The sequence below is a fragment of the Eleutherodactylus coqui genome, chromosome 13, assembly GCF_035609145.1.
Source record: "Eleutherodactylus coqui strain aEleCoq1 chromosome 13, aEleCoq1.hap1, whole genome shotgun sequence".
NCBI lineage: Eukaryota > Metazoa > Chordata > Amphibia > Anura > Eleutherodactylidae > Eleutherodactylus > Eleutherodactylus coqui.
In genome coordinates this window covers 71,540,045-71,562,088 of record NC_089849.1, presented here as the reverse complement: position 1 = coordinate 71,562,088, position 22,044 = coordinate 71,540,045, and the positions used below count along the sequence as shown (strand labels likewise).

Below are 22,044 nucleotides of genomic sequence, written 5' to 3'. Positions count from 1 at the left end.
TCCTATTGTTTCAGCTGTATCCCGCTCCCTGATAACAGGCAGGGTATGAAGAACAGAGCGGTCCAGCTCTGTTCTCCATACCCCGCTCCGGGTGCTCGGCTGTATAACAGCCAGGCGCTCAGAGCAGAGAACAGCTGGATGCAGAAGACAAGCGGGGACACCCCGCTTGTCTTCTGCATCCTACGCTCGGAGCGCTGGGCTGTATAACAGCTGGGCGCTCCGAGCAGGGAACAGCTGGATGAAGATGACATCTTCCGCATCCCCCGCTCGGAGTGCAAGGTGATCGCTCAATGTTTGAGCGATCATCTTGCGCTGTAAATGACAACGACTATCGCTCAAAAGACATCTTTTGAGCGATAATCGTTGCGTCTAAATGGGCCTTAAGAGGGGTAAAAGTTTGGATGGTTGATTTAAAACAAAATAAAGTTCCACCTTAGACTCCAATGTAGACACTTGCAAGGTAACTGGGAAGGGAGATAAGAGCTGGCAGTTTACTGCCTTATGTTCGCTGTGAAAGTCCTTGTGAGCGGAAAACCAGCTAGATCTTGTTGGGTTTATATGTGATAGGAGAAACGCATTCAATCTATTGCTCTCTGCTGGCAGCTACTGTAGGTTGGGGAAAGGCAGCCTCAATGACTGTTCACGGCTTTATCTGGCAGAACCAGTTCTGAAAAAGTTCCAAGAATATTCCTGCACACATTTATGAATGATAACAGCGGCTCTTTTTATATGCACTACTTGATAAACTCTGCTTCTTCTTGGCGCTCCTCTAAGTGGAGATTAGACAAGAATAAGCAGTTGAATGGACGGAGTTCAATGCTGCTGCTGACACGAGGACAACCTTGTTTAAAGAGTAACTACACTTTAGAAAAGTTTTGACATGTCGCTCTGACATGTCAAAAAAAATGTTTAAACAGTGGGAAGTCCAGGTACTGAGCCACTGATGATGGAAGTTAATGGTCAGCAGCGCTGCACCCATTCGGCAGTCATTGCTTTTCAGCTAGTCTCAGTAGTTGAAAGTAGATGCATAGAGGTTTATAGAAACATATGCATCCATCTTCAGCCACCAATAGGCGCTGGCAAGCAACAAAGACATTCAGGCAAATACTGCAGCTCCTTCATTTCAGCGATCAGTGGGGGTCCCCGCACCTTTAAAGTGCAGTTACTCTTTAACTGATATTGCAGGGTACTAAACTAAACAGCTACATCAGATATGGACACCTAGAATTTAGGTCTAGCACAGCTATATACATGCTGTAAACATAAATTCCCAATCAAGGTTATAGTCTAGTGCCATATATTATATACATAGATATAGACCAGGGGTTGAGCCATGAAAAGAAGTTAGCCCCTATCCACAGAAGAGATAAGTTGGTGGGGTCCAACTCCTAGGACCCTCACTGATCACAAGAATGGGTGTCCTGAAGGCCCGCGGACAAATGGAGAGGCAGGCAAGCATGTGCACTACCATTCCCTCAATTTCAAGAGGACTGCCAGAGATAGCCGAGAACAAGCGCTTCACTATTCTCAGAGGTCTCATTGATGTTCATGAAGCAATACGGTACCTGCTTGACTGCTGCTCCATTCAATGAGGGACCTTTGGTAATCACTTTCTTGTGATCAGTGGGGCTACAAGCTGTTGGCCTCCTACTAAGCACATAGTAATCCCCTAACCTATGACTTCTTTCCATAGGACAACCTTTTTAACTACTTTTCGTATTACCTTCCACTCTTGCCAAAGTTGGTTATATATAAAGCAGAACCATGGGCATAAAGGCAAAGTAGGGACCCCATTGCTGAAAATGTGTACTTTGGTTTTCTTGTAATTTCAAAGTCTCTGCTTGTGCAAAGTAGATAAAGGTTTCATTATAAATCCCCTGGTGGTCTATGACAGTGAAGGGGTAAATTTACATACTATGACGAGGCATTAAAGGGGTTAAAAAAGTTATCCCCTACACACAGAATAGGGGATAACTTTATGATTACTGGGGGTCCAACCGCTAGCACCCCCACCGATCTCAAGGACTGGCATCCTGATGGTATGAATGAAATGGTGGTCTTGCAAATACACTACAGCTCCCTTTATTTCAATGGGATTGCTGGAAATTGGTAAGTGCTCGGCAATCTTCCACTCTCCCATTGCAAAGAATAGAGTGTCGGTGCACATGCACTACTGATGTTTCATTCATGTGGGGACCTTCAGGACCCCAGTTCAAGATTGGTAGGGGGTACCAGGGGTCAGATTCCCACCAATGGGTAGGTTGGAATCTGACCTCTGGGGGTCCTGTGGGTAGGGGATGATTTTATAATGTGGCACAACCCCTTTAAAGAGGTCAATGGTTAAATTTGCATCATTCCTAGGTGTTCCATCCTCGGTGGGTCCCCTAGCATATAGGGGTTCCTATGCAGCTGCCCAGTTTGCCACCCAAAACCAGCCTGGTCTCAGACACCCATCATACATTCCACGGCACGTTTTCTGTCTCCGCTCAACATACATCTTTAATCAGTTGGCTGAAGGTTTTCCGTGTAGCGGTATGAACATCTACAACAGCTTCTTCATCTGGTATGCGCTGGGTGGTGTCCAGCAGGCACTGCTGCATAGTCCTGTTGGAAAGTGGCGTATCAGACGTTCCATGGACATAACTGATGGAAGTGACAGGTTTTGCAGGAGGAGAATCTCTGAGCAAACGGCTGTGAAGAAAATAATAAGTCATCATTAAGAGATCTTTGCAACAATAGAACATTTTTATATAATATATGCCCATCTGTTGTATTGAGTCCATCGGCTTTCAGGCACTATGGACGGTTGCTTGCACCATTTTTGCACTGGAGGTCTTGCCAGTGATGTGGAAGTAAAATGCAATTGCTGATGGTTTACTAACAGACACTATTTTCTTTGTAAGGTAAAGAAGGTCACTGGAGACGCTTTGCAGACAGACGCGAGGAGCCTGAAAATAACCCCCATGCTATAACTTCCTCAACATCTGAAAGAGCCAGCCAATCACGCCCTCTCTATTAATATACACACAACTTCTACCACATGCAGAGCCGACAACCGAAATGTTGGTTATAGCCTGGATGCACCTGGAAGGGTCTGGCCTTGTGTAGAAGGAAGGCAGTAATGTCAGAGGGTTGTGGGGGCACCACCGGTCAAAGAAAGATATTCAGGCGTTATTACAGTTATTCGAAAAACAACCCAAAACCAGACTTTTGACCAGAATGACCATTTAACTGCAGGTATATTTTATGTGGGGTTAAAGAGAACCCATCACTGCCCAGAACACAGGCAGCATGAACCCAGGACAGGTATGCGCGGAGTAGGTGTTCTTCTGATACGGGGCATTTCAGAATACATACACTTTAAAGATTGACTCAGAACGCAGATCCAAGTCAGAGGCGGCAGCGCCAGCTTCTCCCGCCTGCAGCTTTTTGACCCACAGCTTGATCCCTATAGACAACAAGGCGAGTGCTGTAAGTCAGCATGCTGCGGGCAGGGAGAATTGGCACGGCCTGTCTCTGTGACTGCGAGCTCTGTGTGTTTATTCTGAAACACTGCAAGGTTTCAGAATACTTACTTGGGAGCAATGGGCATATCTGTGCCAGGCTCATGCTGCCCGTAGTTTGGGCAGCACAAACCGGATGACAGGTTCCTTTTAAAGCTGCATAAATTTTAGAAAGAAGTCAGCTGAAATTGCTATTTTCTGTGGGACCAGCTGACTTTCTGGCATTTAGGGGCGCCTCCCAACTCTCCCTTGACATGTTGAATTTCCATGCCCAATCCTCTTGTTCTCCGCGGATATAACCAACTGTCAGGCAGTGGCATACATACATGACCACACATGGATTACGAGGTTGGGAGGAATAGCTGATCATTCGGCTGACAGGTATCAAAGGTTTTGTGAGCGCACAATATACTCTTGTGCACAAACCCATTGAAATCAATGGGTTCTATTTTCTGCATATTGCAAAATTTCGTGTGCAAATGTTTGTGTGAGAGGCGGAGGTACAACTCACATCAGACACCTGTCTGCGTGCGGGGAAAAAAGAAAAAAAACTTTGTAGTGTGGGTCCATATGTCGTCAGTTTTTTTTCATGTCCAACACTGCTTTAAAAAAAAACACCCATTAGTGTGTTAGAGGCCCAAGCGAATAAAAACTACGCTGTGCATTTTAAAAAATAATTCCGATTGTGGTTAAATTAAAGAAAGAAATAAAAAGCAGCTCATGAAATCAACAGGTTTGGCATAGAAAGTCTTCATCACAGATTCCATCGTGTTCGCCAGGAAACCAGTGCGGCATGCAACGCCAATGTAATTCATCAGATGCCTTTGGGGTCCAACCTGTGACGGATCAGTCATAGTGGGAATCCCATTTTTCTGCTCCTATTGTAGAGGGGTGGTGGTTTGTCATGTGTAAGCACAGTTTGCCTTTAGTTTATCTGATGCGGTGTTCTCAAGTAATGTCATCAGGCAAGATGTAATAGGAGAAATGTATATACATAGAATAGTTATTTGGTGCCACCTACTGGCCAGTTTAGGTAAAGATTTTTTCTTATTGGCAGTGGTGGGCATGTGGGCTGAAGAATAGGAAACAGGAACCTGGGAGAAGCAGGGGCAGAGTAGCGGAGCAAGGGTGCAGATGCATCCAGACGACTGGTGGGTTCTTGTATCAAGACCTCTGGATCGGCCATGAGGCAGGCCATTGCCCAAGGCGTGTCCAGGTAGAAAACAGTTGATGGGCTTCAGAGTAACTCTGTTCTGCTAAAAGATGAACATAACTAGTTATGTTTTTCTGGCCCCAGCACTGTCTGAGTACCGAGTTCCTCATACCGATGATAAAGACTTTACGGCACAAGACACTATACAAGTGTGGGCCCCACGGCATGGTACACACTCGCTGGTATGTCCGGAACTCTAGTGTTAAAGAAGCTTTTTGCTTCCAAATACCGAACAAAAAACACTCAATAAATCTAGTTTTCCCATTTATTGCAACTTGCCTGCGAATTCACTGGCCCCCACCACGACTGCTGCCCATTATGGTGGAGAGCTGCGACCACCTCCATATACATGAAGCGCCATCCCATGAGTCGTACTTATGCCACTAGTCGTGTTGTCCTGTCCTGGGAAAAAAGGAGCCTTTCTCCCAAGATGGCGGCTCCTGCTAGAATAGAGGAAACTACCCTAGCCTCACCGGTAATATCCCTATTGCCCCTAGCAGGGCCCCAATAACAGCGTGGGCCCCTTGCTTCATGATGACAGAACAGAAATATTGGATTTATAAGACATATAACAGAGCCTTAAGAATATATCAATACACTGCGGGCTGCTGATGGGCTGTGTACTGGCAATGGGGGATTTCTGGAAAGTGTCAGTGTATTTTTAGGTTCCCAGTGAATGTAGTAGCGAGGAGTAGTTCACTGAAATAACGCAACTATAACGCTACTAATACAGTATTTGGTTTTCCCATTTACACCAGACTTCAGAGGATGGGCATAGTAGCAGCGGACTGATGACCTATCAGTAGGTAGTTGGCTCTGGTGATCGAAGGGTGTCTCCAGGGTCAGACCCATACTGACATAATCCAAGTGAAATGCCATTAATCACTTTGTAACTAATACTAGAACCACAGTAGAAGTCATTAAGGATTCCTTTGGCAGTTCAAAGAACTACAACAAGATAACAATGAGATTTTCAGTCCGGAAACTTTTGTGAATTTTCCCCAAAATAGCGTATTTTATATGCAACAGAGTTATTAACTGTGACAGCGTACATAATCAGAGATAAAGTCTATACTGAGCTGGAGGGAGTCATTTTTATTCCATTTTATACAGATTCTGTTTCAAAGAAGGAAAACTTGAAACTTTTCGAATGTTTCCCCAACTTTATTTTCTTTATATGTTTGAGGGGAATAAGGCACCAACGCTGCAGTCCAAAAAAACCAAGCTTGGTGGGAACAATGAATCCGGCAAAGAAAGAAGCTCCAATGGCTTTCAAGAAGACGACGCAGGCACTGTATTCAACCCTGACAATGTATCAAGGCTAAAGATACAAACATGTATTGATACTTTGCACAATGTATCCAGATGGCGAGTTTAGGACAAATCCCAAGCAGCTGCCTGTAAAGGGGAAATTCTACAATACCACTAAATGTGGAGTCGATTGCTGTAGATCAAATAGACAAAGTATTCTGTGAGGGCTGCATCCAGAAGACGCCTGTGCATCAATGGGATTTCAAAATCAGTAGCCAAATTTTGCATTTATTTCTCAGAGGATAAACCTACAAATAATGCTTAAAGCTATAAGAGTCAAAAATGACCCCACGGCGGTTCAAGTAATAGAAAAGTCACAGCAGTTCAACTGTGATGGGGGGGGGGGGTGATGTTGGGTAATGGGCAAAATGTGCCGACTGGATGCTGAACAAGCCGTGCTTTGAGTTCTTGAAGATCGTTGTATAAACTGAGTATGTTCACTGGAACATTTGTTTGCCCAGTCACCGAGCCTTATAAATGTGTCAACAATCAGTCGGCCGAGAGTAAAAGCTCATTTTTCAGCTGATAGACTTGTGAATAAAAATGCTTACTGCGAACGGCCCAAACTATAGAGCATACATGTCAAACACAAAGCACGCGGGTTGATTCCGGCTGGCCACCTCATTTTATGTTGCCCACCAGCCTTGCAACAACCCAACTGGCAGCCTAACTGACCCAGCCTGCAGCTCCGGTCTGGCGATGGCAATGGTCTGCGCCTGCTGACCTCTTCCGTTCCAGCCTCTGCATGCGCCATCCTGTTAGCAGCGCAGATGCCTAGGGGAGAGGTCAGCAGACTCAGAAGCGACTGCCACTAGACCGGAGCTTCATTTTTCATGGCCTTGCATTGTCTTTGATCAGTTAACTATTTAGATGCAGGTTAAAGATAACTCAGGTCTTATTGTACCAGCATGAATATATCAATACATGGCAGCCCTGAGGACTTTTAACAGGGTCTGAACTACCACCAAGGATGTAGCTACAGGTGTTGCAGGAGTAGCAGTTGCTACCGGGCCCTAAAGCCTTAGGGGGCACAAAAGCTCCTTCATCACATAGGAAGTCACATGGCATGTAGGGGGCCTTTTTACAGAATTTGCATCTCGACCTAAAAGCTTCTAGTTACGCTTCTGACTACCACGCTAACCCTTTGGCACCCAGCAATAGAGTCCTGGGGGTCCGATGGATTGCTGGTGGCAGCCCCCTTCTCCAGTTGGCTGTTTAGACGCATTGGTTAGTTTTGAATGTGGCATTAAAAAAGAGTTAACTGCCCTGACTGAAGATAACTTCGTGGATCTTGCCAACTACCAACGTGACAAACAGCTGATAGCAGCTGGTATGGAGCAGACTCGTCTCCTGGGGGCCTGCTCGTGACATTTACCTGATGTGGTCAGGAAGGCGTTAAGGACCTTCTTTAAATACCAAAGCACGGAGCCATTTATGTTTCCCTTCTTTATTATCCAGCTTTATCGCTCATGAAGACGCCTCACATATACCATGCTACAGTAAAGAGTTTTATTGGCATGGGCATTATAGGTTTATTGCTGCAATTCACACCAGCAATAGGAACACACAGCAAACCAAACACACATGTCCTCTGACCAACCTGCAACAGTACCGCCCTGGAATGACTGGGGCCGGGCTCACAACCGTGTGAGCCGGCATGCCGTGAGCGAATCTCTTACACGCAAGTATGCAATGGCATGCGTACTTGCCGACAATCCCCATGTACTATCTTGGCGAGTATGCTTTTTGCATGTGAGTAATACACATGCGGAAGAAAAAGAAAAAAAAAAAAAAAGCTAGTGTGATTGGCCCAATAGAAATCAATGGGCTATTGGCATCGTGTAATGTGCATAAGACAATTGTATGCAAATAAGGGAAATGGAACAATGGCTTTGCATGCAACGATGAATGATAATTCGTTTGCTTATCTGTCATTTTTTGCAAAAGTAAAAAAAAAATATCATCGTTGGCTCGTTCGTTAATTGTTTAGCTCAAACACCAATCATTCAGTCGCTCTCATTCATTGGTCCAGTCAACTAATAGACTGACTAGTATTAGGCCATTTTCACACGGCTGAGAAAATCATGCGAGATTAGTGTGCTGCGAGACACATGAATATGAACCTCATTCTTTTGAATGAGGTCATATACATAAGCGATTTTCACACATCGCGGGGCGGGGAAAAAAAAGTCGCAGCATGACCCATCTTTGGGCGTCGTTTTCAATGGAGCCGGGAAAAACATTGAACGGCATGCGAGATGCACGTGATGCGAGGTTTCCCACTTGGTCGTGCACACCTGCCGCCCATTTACCTTCTGTCTCTCCTACTGGAATATATGAATGGTATCCTACCTTCCCTGGTTTTATTTGTAGGCTTAGTCCCAAGAGAGGAGCATTCTGAGAGGTAGAAACTAGAGATGAGCGAGTATACTCGCTAAAGGCAATTGCTTGAGCGAGCATTGCCTTTAGAGAATTTCTCCCCTGCTTGAGACAGAAGGTCCGGGTGCCGGTGCGGGGGAGCGGTGAGTAGCGGCTGTCAGCAGGAGGGAGCGGGGTGGGGGGGGAGAGAGGGAGAGAGAGAGAGATCTCCCCTCTGTTCCGCCCCACTCTCCCCCGCAGCTCCCTGCCCGCTGCCGACACCCGAACCTTCCGTCTCGAGCGGGGAGATACTCGCTAAAGGCAATGCTCGCTCGAGCAATTGCATTTAGCGAGTATACTTGCTCATCTATAGTAGGAGCCCAACTTTCCCAGGTTTAGATTTACCACCTGGTATTAGTGTTAGGACTAAGGATGAGCGAGTATACTCGCTAAGGCACTACTCGCTCGAGTAATGTGCCTTAGACGAGTATCTCCCTGCTCGTCCTTAAAGAGTCGGGGGCCGCCGCGGAGCGGGGAGATCTCTCTCTCTCCCTCTCCCTCTCCCCCGCCCTCCCCTGCTCCCCGCCGCGACTCGCCTGTCAGCTGCAGCGGCACCCGAATCTTTATGGACGAGAAGGAAGATACTCGGCTAAGGCACATTACTCGAGCGAGTAGTGCCTTAGCAAGTATACTCGCTCATCCTTAGTTAGGACTAGAGATGAGCGAACGTACTCGTCAGAGCTTGATACTCGTTCGAGTATTAGCGTGTTCGAGATGCTCGTTACTCGAGGCGAGCACCACGCGATGTTCGAGTTACTTTCACTTTCATCTCTGAGACGTTAGCGCGCTTTTCTGGCCAATAGAAAGACAGGGAAGGCATTACAACTTCCCCCTGCGACGTTCAAGCCCTATACCATCCCCCTGCAGTGAGTGGCTGGCGAGATCAGGTGTCACCCGAGTATATAAATCGGCCCCTCCCGCGGCTCGCCACAGATGCATTCTGACAGAGATCAGGGAAAGTGCTGCTGATGCCGGAGCTGCTATAGGGAGAGCGTTAGGAGTGATTTTAGGCTTCAAGAACCCCAACGGTCCTTCTTAGGGCCACATCTGACCATGTGCAGTACTGTTGAGGCTGCTTTTAGCAGTGTTGCACAATTTTTTTTTTTGTATATTGGGCGTGCAGAGCATTGCGTCCTCAGTCTGCAGTCATTGTACAGAGTATAGGGCCAGTACTGGTGAGGCAGGGAAAGAGATATTCAGGCTATATAGGCAGTGGGCTTTTTCCAAAAAATTGGGGAAACAATACTATATTTGGGCTGCCTGTGACCGTCTTCAGTTTACTGCGTATCTGCTGGGGGTAGTAGTCCTAATTAATACGCAGCTAAGCGTTACAGCAGGCTTGCGCAAAATTGTTTTCTGGATCTGCTGTCTCTGTTACATGATCGCCGTCATCCCGCCAGAGGGAAAGAGTATACATAATATTATACGCTGCCTACAGTATTTATCTGCTGGGGGTAGTAGTCCTAATTAATACGCAGCTATGCGTTACAGCAGGCTTGCGCAAAATTATTTCCTGGATCTGCTGTCTCTGTTACTTCAGCGCTATCATCCCACCAGAGGGAAACAGTATACATAATATTATACGCTGCCTACAGTATCTGTCTGCTGTATCAGCTCAGCATTTAAAAAAAAATAGAAGCAAAATACTTAAGGCCTATTACTGGCCTTTGGCCACTTGACTGCTTCTGCGCTGTGAATTCCACTAGCTCAGTCATACGCACCTACGTCTCACTACAGGCGTGCGCAAAATTGTTTCCTGGCTCTGCTGTGCGTTCCGTAAGGGAAGTCAGCCTCCAACCACAGGCCAATAAGCGGCACATTTAATTACAGCGTTCTGTCTCTGCACTACTGGTAATACAGCATGCTGAGGGGTAGGGGTAGGCCTAGAGGATGTGGACGCGGGCGAGGACGCGGAGGCCCAAGTCAGGGTGTGGGCACAGGCCAAGCTTCTGATCCAGGTGTATCGCAGCCGACTGCTGCGGGATTAGGAGAGAGGCACGTTTCTGGCGTCCCCACATTCATCTCACAATTAATGGGTCCACGCGGTAGACCTTTATTAGAAAATGAGCAGTGTGAGCAGGTCCTGTCGTGGATGGCAGAAAGTGCATCCAGCAATCTATCGACCACCCAGAATTCTGCGCTGTCCACTGCTGCAACTCTGAATCCTCTGGCTGCTGCTCCTCCTTCCTCCCAGCCTCCTCACTCCATTACAATGACACATTCTGAGGAGCAGGCAGACTCCCAGGAACTGTTCTCGGGCCCCTGCCCAGAATGGGCAGCAATGGTTCTGAATCCTCTCCCACTGGAGGAGTTTGTCGTGACCGATGCCCAACCTTTGGAAAGTTCCCGGGGTCCGGGGGATGAGGCTGGGAAATTCCGGCAACTGTCTCAAGACCCTTCAGTGGGTGAGGAGGACGATGACGATGAGACACAGTTGTCTATCACTCAGGTAGTAGTAATTGGAGTAAGTCCGAGGGAGGAGCGCACAGGGGATTCGGAGGAAGAGCAGCAGGACGATGAGGTGACTGACCCCACCTGGTTTGCTACGCCTACTGAGGACAGGTCTTCAGAGGGGGAGGCAAGTGCAGCAGCAGGGCAGGTTGGAAGAGGCAGTGCGGTGGCCAGGGGTAGAGGCAGGGCCAGACCGAATAATCCACCAACTGTTTCCCAAAGCGCCCCCTCGCGCCATGCCACCCTTCAGAGGCCGAGGTGCTCAAAGGTCTGGCAGTTTTTCACTGAGAGTGCAGACGACCGACGAACAGTGGTGTGCAACCTTTGTCGCACCAAGATCAGCCGGGGAGCCACCACCACCACCAGCATGCGCAGACATATGATGGCCAAGCACCCCACAAGGTGGGACGAAGGCCGCTCACCGCCTCCGGTTTGCACCGCTGCCTCTCCCCCTGTGCCCCAACCTGCCACTGAGATCCAACCCCCCTCTCAGGACACAGGCACTACCGTCTCCTGGCCTGCACCCACACCCTCACCTCCGCTGTGCTCGGCCCCATCCAGCAATGTCTCTCAGCGCACCGTCCAGCCGTCGCTAGCGCAAGTGTTGGAGCACAAGCGCAAGTACGCCGCCACGCACCTGCACGCTCAAGCGTTAAACGTGCACATAGCCAAATTTATCAGCCTGTAGATGCTGCCGTATAGGGTTGTGGAAACGGAGGCTCTCAAAGGTATGATGGCGGCGGCGGCCCCGCGCTACTCAGTTCCCAGTCGCCACTGCTTTTCCCGATGTGCCGTCCCAGCCCTGCACGACCACGTCTCCCGCAACATTGTACGCGCCCTCACCAACGCGGTTACTGCCAAGGTCCACTTAACAACGGACACGTGGACAAGCACAGGCGGGCAGGGCCACTATATCTCCCTGACGGCACATTGGGTGAATTTAGTGGAGGCTGGGACAGAGTCAGAGCCTGGGACGCTCACGTCCTACCCACCCCCAGAATTGCGGGCCCCAGCTCGGTGGTGGTATCTGCGGCGGTGTATGCTTCCTCCACTCAACCACCCTCCTCCTCCTCCTCCTCCTCCTCCTCCTACGCAACCTCTGTCTCGCAATCAAGATGTGACAGCAGCAGCACGTCGCCAGCAGTTGGTGTCGCGCGTCGTGGCAGCACAGCGGTGGGCAAGCGTCAGCAGGCCGTGATGAAACTACTCAGCTTAGGAGAGAAGAGGCACACGGCCCACGAACTGCTGCAGGGTCTGACAGAGCAGACCGACCGCTGGCTTGCGCTGCTGAGCCTCCAACCGGGCATGGTCGTGTGTGACAACGGCCGTAACCTGGTGGCGGCTCTGCAGCTCGGCAGCCTCACGCACGTGCCATGCCTGGCGCACGTCTTTAATTTGGTGGTTCAGCACTTTCTGAAAAGCTGCCCACGCTTGTCAGACCTGCTCGGAAAGGTGCGCCGGCTCTGCGCACATTTCCGCAAGTCCCACACGGACGCTGCCACCCTGCGCACCCTGCAACATCGGTTTCATCTGCCAGTGCACCGACTGCTGTGCGACGTGCCCACACGGTGGAACTCTACGCTCCACATGTTGGCCAGACTCTATGAGCAGCGTAGAGCTATAGTGGAATACCAACTCCAACATGGGCGGCGCAGTGGGAGTCAGCCTCCTCAATTCTTTACAGAAGAGTGGGCCTGGTTGGCAGACATCTGCCAGGTCCTTGGAAACTTTGAGGAGTCTACCCAGGTGGTGAGCGGCGATGCTGCAATCATTAGCGTCACCATTCCTCTGCTATGCCTCTTGAGAAGTTCCCTGCAAAGCATAAAGGCAGACGCTTTGTGCTCGGAAACAGAGGCAGGGGAAGACAGTATGTCGCTGGATAGTCAGAGCACCCTCCTGTCTATATCTCAGCGCGTTGAGGAGGAGGAGCATGAGGAGGATGAGGAGGAGGGGGAAGAGACAGCTTGGCCCACTGCTGAGGGTACCCATGCTGCTTGCCTGTCATCCTTTCAGCGTGTATGGCCTGAGGAGGAGGAGGAGGAGGAGGATCCTGAAAAAGATCTTCCTAGTGAGGACTCAGTGAAGCCCACCTGCATTTAATCGGACGTTACCTCAGCTGTGATGGGCACTGCAATGGGATACATTTATGTACAGCTGGTAGGTTCCAGGGAGCCACCCATGCTGTGGGTGCACACGGAATTCCCATTGCGGAGTTGTACCTGCCTGTGACTATTTATAAAAAACCGCGGTCTGACTGGGGCATGCAGACACCTTGACAGAATGAATAGTGTGTGGCACATAGGTTCCCCATTGCTATGCCCACGTGTGCAGCTCCTGATGGTGGTGGCACAGGATTATATTTCTCATTGCTTCTGTACAGCATTGTGGGCTATCGCCCCGCGCCTTTTAAAGAGGGTCGCTGCCTAGCCGTGCCAACCCTCTGCAGTGTGTGCCTGCGGTTCCTCCTCATGGCAGATGCACTTATAAATAGACATGAGGGTGGTGTGGCATGAGTGCAGCTGAAGGCTGCGCAGGACACTTTGGTGTGCGCTGTGGACACTGGGTCGTGCGGGGGGGTTGAGCAGCATGTAACCCAGGAGAAGTGGCAGCGGAGTGTCATGCAGGCAGTGATTGTGCTTTGTTGGAGGTAGTGTGGTGCTTAGCTAAGGTATGCATTGCTAATGAGGGCTTTTCAGAAGTAAAAGTTGTTGCCGCTATTGTGGCTTAATAGTGGGACCTGGGAACTTGAGATGCAGCCCAACATGTAGCCCCTCGCCTGCCCTATCCGTTGCTGTGTCGTTCCCATCACTTTCTTGAATTGCCCAGATTTTCACAAATGAAAACCTTAGCGAGCATCGGCGATATACAAAAATGGTCGAGTCGCCCATTGACTTCAATGGGGTTCGTTACTCAAAACGAACCCTCGAGCATCGCAAAAATTTCGTCCCGAGTAACGAGCACCCGAGCATTTTGGTGCTCGCTCATCTCTAGTTCGGACCCATCTGAGCTTGGTCACCTGGACGTTGGTAGATGGGCCAATGTAATTTGATTGAATTATATACCAAGTACCTTGCATTATTTAATGTGGTTAGAGTATTGATTATAGATAGGTATACCTGTGATAGAAAATTTATTTTGCGTGCTGTTGAAATTTTTGGTTCCTGTTTCTGGGTTTCCCATTGAAAACAGCCGCGCCGGAGGATCGCTACTTCCATGAAGTGATGCAGGGAAATCGCATGTTCCAGAGCACGATATCGGGCCAATTTTCATAGCCCGATATTGTGCTCGCCCGTGTGAAATTAGCCTCAAACAAAAAATACTAAGCAAAGAAGAAAAAAAAAAAAAAAACAAACAAAAAAAAAAACACAAAACCCAAAACAACATTTATATTCAAAGTGGACGCCTGAGTGAACAAGCAGACTGTGTCGTTGTTTGCTCGTTTACTCAAGTGAACGATTTCTTGCTATTTGTGAAAAAGCACCCTAGTCGCTGTTCATGTCACTATTACTTTTCAGGACAGAGGCGTAATGTGAAGCTCCTGGGCCCCATGCAAAATTTGTAACGGGCCCCCACCTCTAATGCTTTATTCATAGTACTGGGCTCCTTATATAGAGAAGAGAGGCCTTATGGTCCCCCTAAGGCTCCTGGACCCAGGTGCAACCGCATCCCCTATAGTTACACCCCTGTTTCAGTATTTGTGTATCTCAAATCCTCTGTTAAGGCCCATTTAGACAACAATTATCGCTCAAAAGCCGTCTTTTCAGCAATAATCATTGTGTGTACATCGTGCAGTTTTCGATATCCCGTCGCTCATAGTTATCTTTCAACGTGCTGAAAGACAAGGATGAGTCTCATCAGGGATTCACAGCAGGATACAGCTGATACCATTGTTTCAGCTGTATCCCGCTCCATGATAACAGGCTGGGTATGAAGAACAGAGCGGTCCAGCTCTATTCTCCATACCTGGCATCGAGCGCAACAGCTGGGCTCTCTGTGCAGAAAACATCTAGATGCAGAAGACAAGCGGGGACACCCCACTTGTTTTCTGCATCCTCCGCTCTGAGCGCTCGGCTGTTTAACAGTCGGGCGCTCGGAGCGGAGAACAGCTGTACGCAGAAGACAAGTGGGGACACCGCGCTTTGTTTTCTGCATCCTCCGTTCCGAGCGCCAGGCTGTATAACAGCCGGGCACACGGAGTGGGGGAACAGCTGTATGCAGAAGACAAGCGGGGACACCCCGCTTGTCTTCTGCATCCTCCACTGGCAGGCAAGGTGATCGCTTATCTTGAGCGATCATCCTCCGCTATAAATGACACAACAATGATCGCTCAAAAGTCTCTTGAGCGACATCTTTTGAGCAATTATCGCTGCGTCTAAACCAGCCTTTAGAACTGTAATCACTTCCTTAGGTTCTGTGAAGCTGCAGGAGCAGTAATTCGCTACAGCCCTACACAAATACACTGAGTCTATATGCTCACTTGTATGCCAGGATGTCAAAGGGAGACCAGAAAGTCCCCAGAAACCTTTCCCTCTATCCTACCAGCATAAATACACCAGAGCCAGTAAACAGATAAAGTCCTTGCTGGTCGTCTCCTTCCAAACAGACACATTAAAAACTATAATAAAATACTACTATGAAGTAATTCTGGCCCGGCACCGGTGACTAGTGCCCCATCTGCCAACCCTTATCTCATATAATGGATGTGATCACCCGAGTGGATGTGTTGCCTACTGTCTATGCCGTCCGTTCCCAAGCAACAATTCAAACACATCAGTGCCAAGAATTATCACACCGCACATGTAAAATAATTCACCGGAGAGTGAAGGATTCCCCAATGTACAATTACAACGGAACACACAAGGGTCAACTTCCCTTCTTGTGACAATGGCCTATAATCTACTCTACGGCGCCCACTTGTGCGCAGTGTCCTCTGGAACGCCAACTAGTTTCCATTAGAGGAAAATAAAACACTTATTGCTTCGGGGCCCTTTTACAACTGCAAAACAATAGGTGCGGCAGAGGGATGACCATCGCGGCTGTGCTGTCATACAGGTGCAATAGTCGTTCAGTGACTTGAGCTGGAACAGCCGGAGGCCAAGACTGAGCCGCTCCTGTTCATGCTGAGCAAGAAGTCGCTCCATTTCATTGACCTCAAACAGAAGACTAGCGACTACTTCTCGTTCAGTCCCCTGTCGGATGCTGTCTTTACGCGGGTCATCACTTGTTTGAGCGATTATTTGGGCGACTTTCAGCGTCTGTAAAAGTAACCCAAGGCACTCAGGTTAAGATCACTCCTGGACCCTGGCTTAGCCCCAAATGTTCCAGGATTCCATATGAGGAGCTCAGGGTTATAAAAGATTCAATGGGGAGGGGGCAATGTTACTGATTTTGCATTGCAGCCCTATTGATGTTAAACAGATTTCCTTAAATCGGAGAAAATCACGCAAATTCTGTGCTTTGTACAATGTATTAACTTGGTAATAAGTATAATAAATCTTGTTATTTGTATAGCGCCAACTTATTCCGCAGCGCTTTCAGGTAATTATTACTTACTACCCCCCACCAAGCTGGGTTCTCATTTTACCGACCTCGGAAAGCTGGCTACCTGACTCACGCGGGGATCGAACTTGCAGCAACCTTCAGGTCGTAGGTGAGAGCTTACACTCTGCGCCACAGGAGGCTCTCATTGTTTCCAATGGGTTCGTGTACACGGACATTTTTCCCTGCCGCACCAATAGTGCAAGACTGAAAATTTTAAGTAGGTCCTATTTTTGTGCAATTCACATATAAGAAAAAGGCCTCATTCACACAAGCAATGCATTTTCATGCTGGCCACATCGTGGCCGAAAATCGAGTGAATAGCTGCAATCAAAATTCACGTTTGCTCGTCCATTTACACGGTCGGGTGCAGCCCGGAATTCCTTCAGCCAGCATAAATCTTCTGCATGACTCAATAGAGCCAGCTGACATGTTTTAGCAGCGCTAGCCGCTGCTAAACTTCCTCCCCCTCCATTCGCCGGCAGCTCCTGTAGAAGCCTATGGGAGCCATCAGCTGGTCGCGGCCGAAAGACAGGGCAAGACCTATCTTGTCCGTCTGCGTAAAAACATCACATCAGGGCAGATCTACTAATACCGTCTAATATTTGATCCAAACATAAACAAGACAGGCTTATAATGCTCCAGCTGATCACAGTGACCGGCGTATTTTTCAACTGTCTAGTCTAACTTTATACTACTAGTTAAGTTGGTTTGCACTAAAATTTTGTGACAAATTTGGCACAATTTTTTGTGCATTTAGGCCACATCCTCTTTTGAAAGTCACACCCCTTTTTCAGATTTGTCAAAAACAGTGTCTGAAATTCACAGGACATCAGAAATGTGGAGCAAAGCATAGAAGTTTTTGGCTCATTTTCAGCCAAACTTTTTAATAGTAAATCAGCCACTTTGCGTAGCGACCGATCCTGGTGTTGCAGCTCCGCTCCATTCACTTGAATGGGAATGAACTGCAGAAGTGCCATGGGACCAATGAATGTAATGTCACAGGACAGAAAAGTGGGCTCAGTCTTTGGTCAGGTGTTTTGGCCCCTTCCAACAGCTAATCGTTGTGGGGGCCAGGAGTCAGACCCCCAGCAGTCTGGTATTGTTGACCCATCCTGAGGACAGGTTTTTGATTTTTTCTTCTGGGTCTTAAGTATTAAGAAGTCCTGTTACCTCTCCTGCCAGGCCTGTTTAATAAATGCTAGCATCGCCAATGAATAACAGTTCTAGAGCTTCATTTGCTACAAATTGTTGTGCTGTTCCTCTGTTATTCCTCCTGAATACTTAGAAATAAACTGACAAGTCAGGAGAGGCGACAGGTCCTATTCCGATGCAGATTTGCCATGGAGTTCGTGAACAGAGCCTTAGGGAACATAGTGGGTACAGCAAGGACTCTCACACACGTGCGCTTTATGGTTTAAAACGCTGCGCTAAAACACTCCTATTGTTTTCAATGGGGCCTCGCAGACATGCGTTCAAATGCGGCGATGCCATGATTTTCGGGCACTGTCTGCTCTATTTAACTGCGTTTCCGCACTTTGTGGCGCATTTCATTGCCAATCACAATAATGTGGTGTGTTAAAAACCCCAGCCGGATGCAACAACCTGCGTCCGAAAAAGGCATTAAAATCACAGCCGATACTATGTGTGAGAACGGCCTAAGTCCAAAGCAGAGTGTCCATGTTAACTGTATGTGTGTATATATATATATATATATATATATATATATATATATATATATATATATATATATATATATATATATATATATATAGAATTGTACAGCAAGTGCTGACCTGACCCGTCAGTCTGGTTGTTCATTGCCCGGGATATGCAATCTTTTGTAGACAGCAACCTTAAATATGGTGAAACAGCTCGCCGCACTAATCCACAGGTGCTCCTTCCATTTACTGGGTGCGTGGAGAGACATAACAGTGGCGAATTGGCAGGGGTGGTTTCACATCTGCATCTGCGCTTTTTCTTCCGTCCAAAAGCCAGCCAGCTAGGCAGAAAGCGGGTGGACTCCATTATAGTCAATGGGGTCCATCCGGCGCTGTTCAGCTCCATCCCGTCCAGAGACAGACCTATTCGGCCTCGGGGATTTCCCTTTCCTGCCCCTGAATGGAGCAGGCAAGCAGAACCCGAGGCGCATATATGAAACTATCATATGGGCTCATGTCCACAGTTGTTTTCTCACCGCATATTAAGCGTGCGTTACGTGATAAGCAGTGAATGGAGGCAACGAAAGTCAAAGGACTTTCACTGTTCCATATACACCAGCATGTGGACACGGCGTATCTATACCCACAAGTAATAAATCGCAGTGTGCTCCATTTCCCTGCATATGATACGCAGCCCTCTTGTGAGCTGCGTAGGATATGCTGCCCGTATGCAATACATTGCGTATAGGCTGCGTTCCGATACGCATCCCCACTCTAAACAGAACAAGGAATACATTTTTAAAAAACACTGCGCATGTTTGCAGCGTCTGATTCCTGTGCATGCGCAGTGCCATACTCAGCCTCTGCCAGCAGGGTGTATGGGCTGCATATGTGTAAAATACCGCGGGAAACCTGCAGCAGTTTCCATATGAGCCCTAAGCAGTAGAAGAAAGGTAGATCCCAGCACTCCAAATATAAAGTATGGTTCCTGTTTGAAGTTATACGAAGAACCTTGTGCTATTTTATCATAAATAGTAACATTGTATAAACACCAGTTTGCACAGGGGTGGGACTTCGTTTGCACGGTCCTGTCGAAATTGATTGCTTATGTTTCTGTAGAACATGCTAGGATTAAAGGGGTATTCTGGGACTTTAACTTTTTCTATTGATGACTAACAGGGACCCACCATTTGGATCCTCGGCTAATTCCGATGCCGTTGTGCTATGATCAGCGGAAGAAGCAAAAAGCACTGACCATGGGGCAGCAGCCCAGGTTGGTCTTGCATTAAATTCAATGGGAGCTGCACATGTAATACCAACCCAAGGCTGCAGCCACTTCAGCCCCCTCCACTAACCATAGCGACACCGCTGACTGGCGAGGATCCGAGCGGTGGGTCCCCACTGGTCATCAATAGAAAGTGTTAACAAAATCCCAGAATACCCCTTTAATCCAAGCATGGGGCACGGAAACATAAGCAATCAATTTATACAGGATAGTGCAGACTAACCCCCACCCTGTGCAAACCTGGTGCTGATACAATGTTACCATTTATGATACAAACTACTGAAGGGTTCTTCCTGTAACAATACGTGTTATTACTATGTTATTACTAATACATGTTATTACTATGTTATTACTATGTTATTATTAATACATGTTATTACTGTGCATGCCTCCACTGCCAGCTGCTACACTTGTCCAATATAGTCATTTGTTGGTTCTAATGCTACATAACAGATAATCCCAGCAGATACATATATAGTTCTTCACCCCACGACAAGTGGACAGCAAGAAGTTGCAGAAGAGTAGTCTGTGCCATTACCTGCCCAGGTGTATGCCCCGCTGCCACACCCGCGTCACCCCAATTCTCGGCACCCTCCGAACCAGAGCCTGCACCAACCCTAGGGGAGCCATGAGACCCGTCTGTAGAGCAACAGCAGGGTATGGACTGCTGACTGCTCTTGGGACCCTCAAGCCACGCCCCTAGGTCAAGCCCCGCCCAGTGACTGCTTGCAGTTCGCTCTACCAGTTGGCCTATTTGCATGGGCCTGCCCAAATGCTGGGTTACATTTTGAGGTCAGTTAGGGACGGTCTGAAAATGTAGTGCAGTTTGGTGGCAGCTCTTCTGGCTTCAGTCCGGGCTAGAACCCGCCGTTACAGGGAGTTACATAACACATAGGGGTATTTACTAAGAAGGATGCTAAATCCTAGCAGGCTAAAGGATCTCTGCCCACGTGATCAGTTGTGTGAGCTGACATGTGGGAGGAGCTATTTTGGGGTTGGAAAGTGTAGTATTTCTGAGCTGCAGCCGAGAGTACATAGTTTGCTAAAAAGATGGTTGGTTTCCTTACGAGCTGCTGCAGGCATGTACCTTGTATATTGGGAGTGTGCCACAGCTGCAATGTTCTGTGGAGACTGGGGATTCTAGGGACCCTTTCCTCCTACAGATGCAATACTCTGCAGTACTTGGGTCTCAGTGCATTAGCATGCAACGCCCTGCATGGACTGAGTGTGCTGGGGTGCAATGCCCTGTATGGACTGAGTGCGCTGGGGTGCAATGCCCTGCATGGATTAAGTGCACTGGGATGCAATGCTCTGCATAAACTGAGTGCACTGGGGTGCAATGCTCTGCTTGAACTGAGTGCGCTGGGGTGCAATGCTCTGCTTGAACTGAGTGCGCTGGGGTGCAATGCTCTGCATGGGCTGAGTGCGCTGGGGTGCAATGCTCTGCATGGGCTGAGTGCGCTGGGGTGCAATGCTCTGCATGGGCTGAGTGCGCTGGGGTGCAATGCTCTGCATGGATTGAGTGCCCTGGGGTGCAATGCTCTGCATGGATTGAGTGCGCTGGGGTGCAATGCTCTGCATGGATTGAGTGCACTGGGATGCAATGCTCTGCATGGACTGAGTGCGCTGGGATGCAATGCTCTGCATGGACTGAGTGCGCTGGGATGCAATGCTCTGCATGGACTGAGTGCGCTGGGATGCAATGCTCTGCATGGACTGAGTGCGCTGGGATGCAATGCTCTGCATGGACTGAGTGCGCTGGGGTGCAATGCTCTGCATGGACTGAGTGCGCTGGGGTGCAATGCTCTGCTTGAACTGAGTGCGCTGGGGTGCAATGCTCTGCTTGAACTGAGTGCGCTGGGGTGCAATGCTCTGCTTGAACTGAGTGCGCTGGGGTGCAATGCTCTGCTTGAACTGAGTGCGCTGGGGTGCAATGCTCTGCTTGAACTGAGTGCGCTGGGGTGCAATGCTCTGCTTGAACTGAGTGCGCTGGGGTGCAATGCTCTGCATGGACTGAGTGCGCTGGGGTGCAATGCTCTGCATGGACTGAGTGCGCTGGGGTGCAATGCTCTGCATGGACTGAGTGCGCTGGGGTGCAATGCTCTGCATGGACTGAGTGCGCTGGGGTGCAATGCTCTGCATGGACTGAGTGCGCTGGGGTGCAATGCTCTGCATGGACTGAGTGCGCTGGGATGCAATGCTCTGCATGGATTGAGTGCGCTGGGATGCAATGCTCTGCATGGATTGAGTGCGCTGGGATGCAATGCTCTGCGTGGATTGAGTGCGCTGGGGTGCAATGCTCTGCGTGGATTGAGTACGCTGGGTTGCAATGCTCTGCGTGGATTGAGTGCGCTGGGTTGCAATGCTCTGCGTGGATTGAGTGCGCTGGGTTGCAATGCTCTGCGTGGATTGAGTGCGCTGGGTTGCAATGCTCTGCGTGGATTGAGTGCGCTGGGTTGCAATGCTCTGCGTGGATTGAGTGCGCTGGGATGCAATGCTCTGCATGGAATGAGTGCGCTGGCATGCAATGCTCGGTCTGACCTGGGGACTCTAGATGCATGGGGATGCAATGCTCTGCATAGCCTGGGGCTGTGGGTGCACTGGGATGCAATGTTCTACATGGACTGAGTGCACTGGCACTGCTGTGCATAGTCTGGGAGCTGC

The 22,044-nt window shown here is 48.7% G+C and overlaps 1 protein-coding gene across 1 annotated transcript in view; it reads right to left on the bottom strand.

Annotated features, from left to right (window-relative positions):
• Positions 1–20,065, bottom strand: part of ACSF2 (acyl-CoA synthetase family member 2) — a 99,873-nt gene extending 79,808 nt beyond the window's left edge. The window contains exons 1-2 of the mRNA XM_066587831.1: positions 19,919–20,065; positions 2,496–2,691 (exon numbers count right to left, since the gene is read on the bottom strand). Coding sequence (XP_066443928.1) covers positions 2,496–2,691; positions 19,919–20,010 — 288 coding nt within the window. The 5' untranslated portion in view covers positions 20,011–20,065. The remainder of the gene's footprint in view (positions 1–2,495; positions 2,692–19,918) is intronic.
• Positions 20,066–22,044: the final 1,979 nt, after the last annotated feature.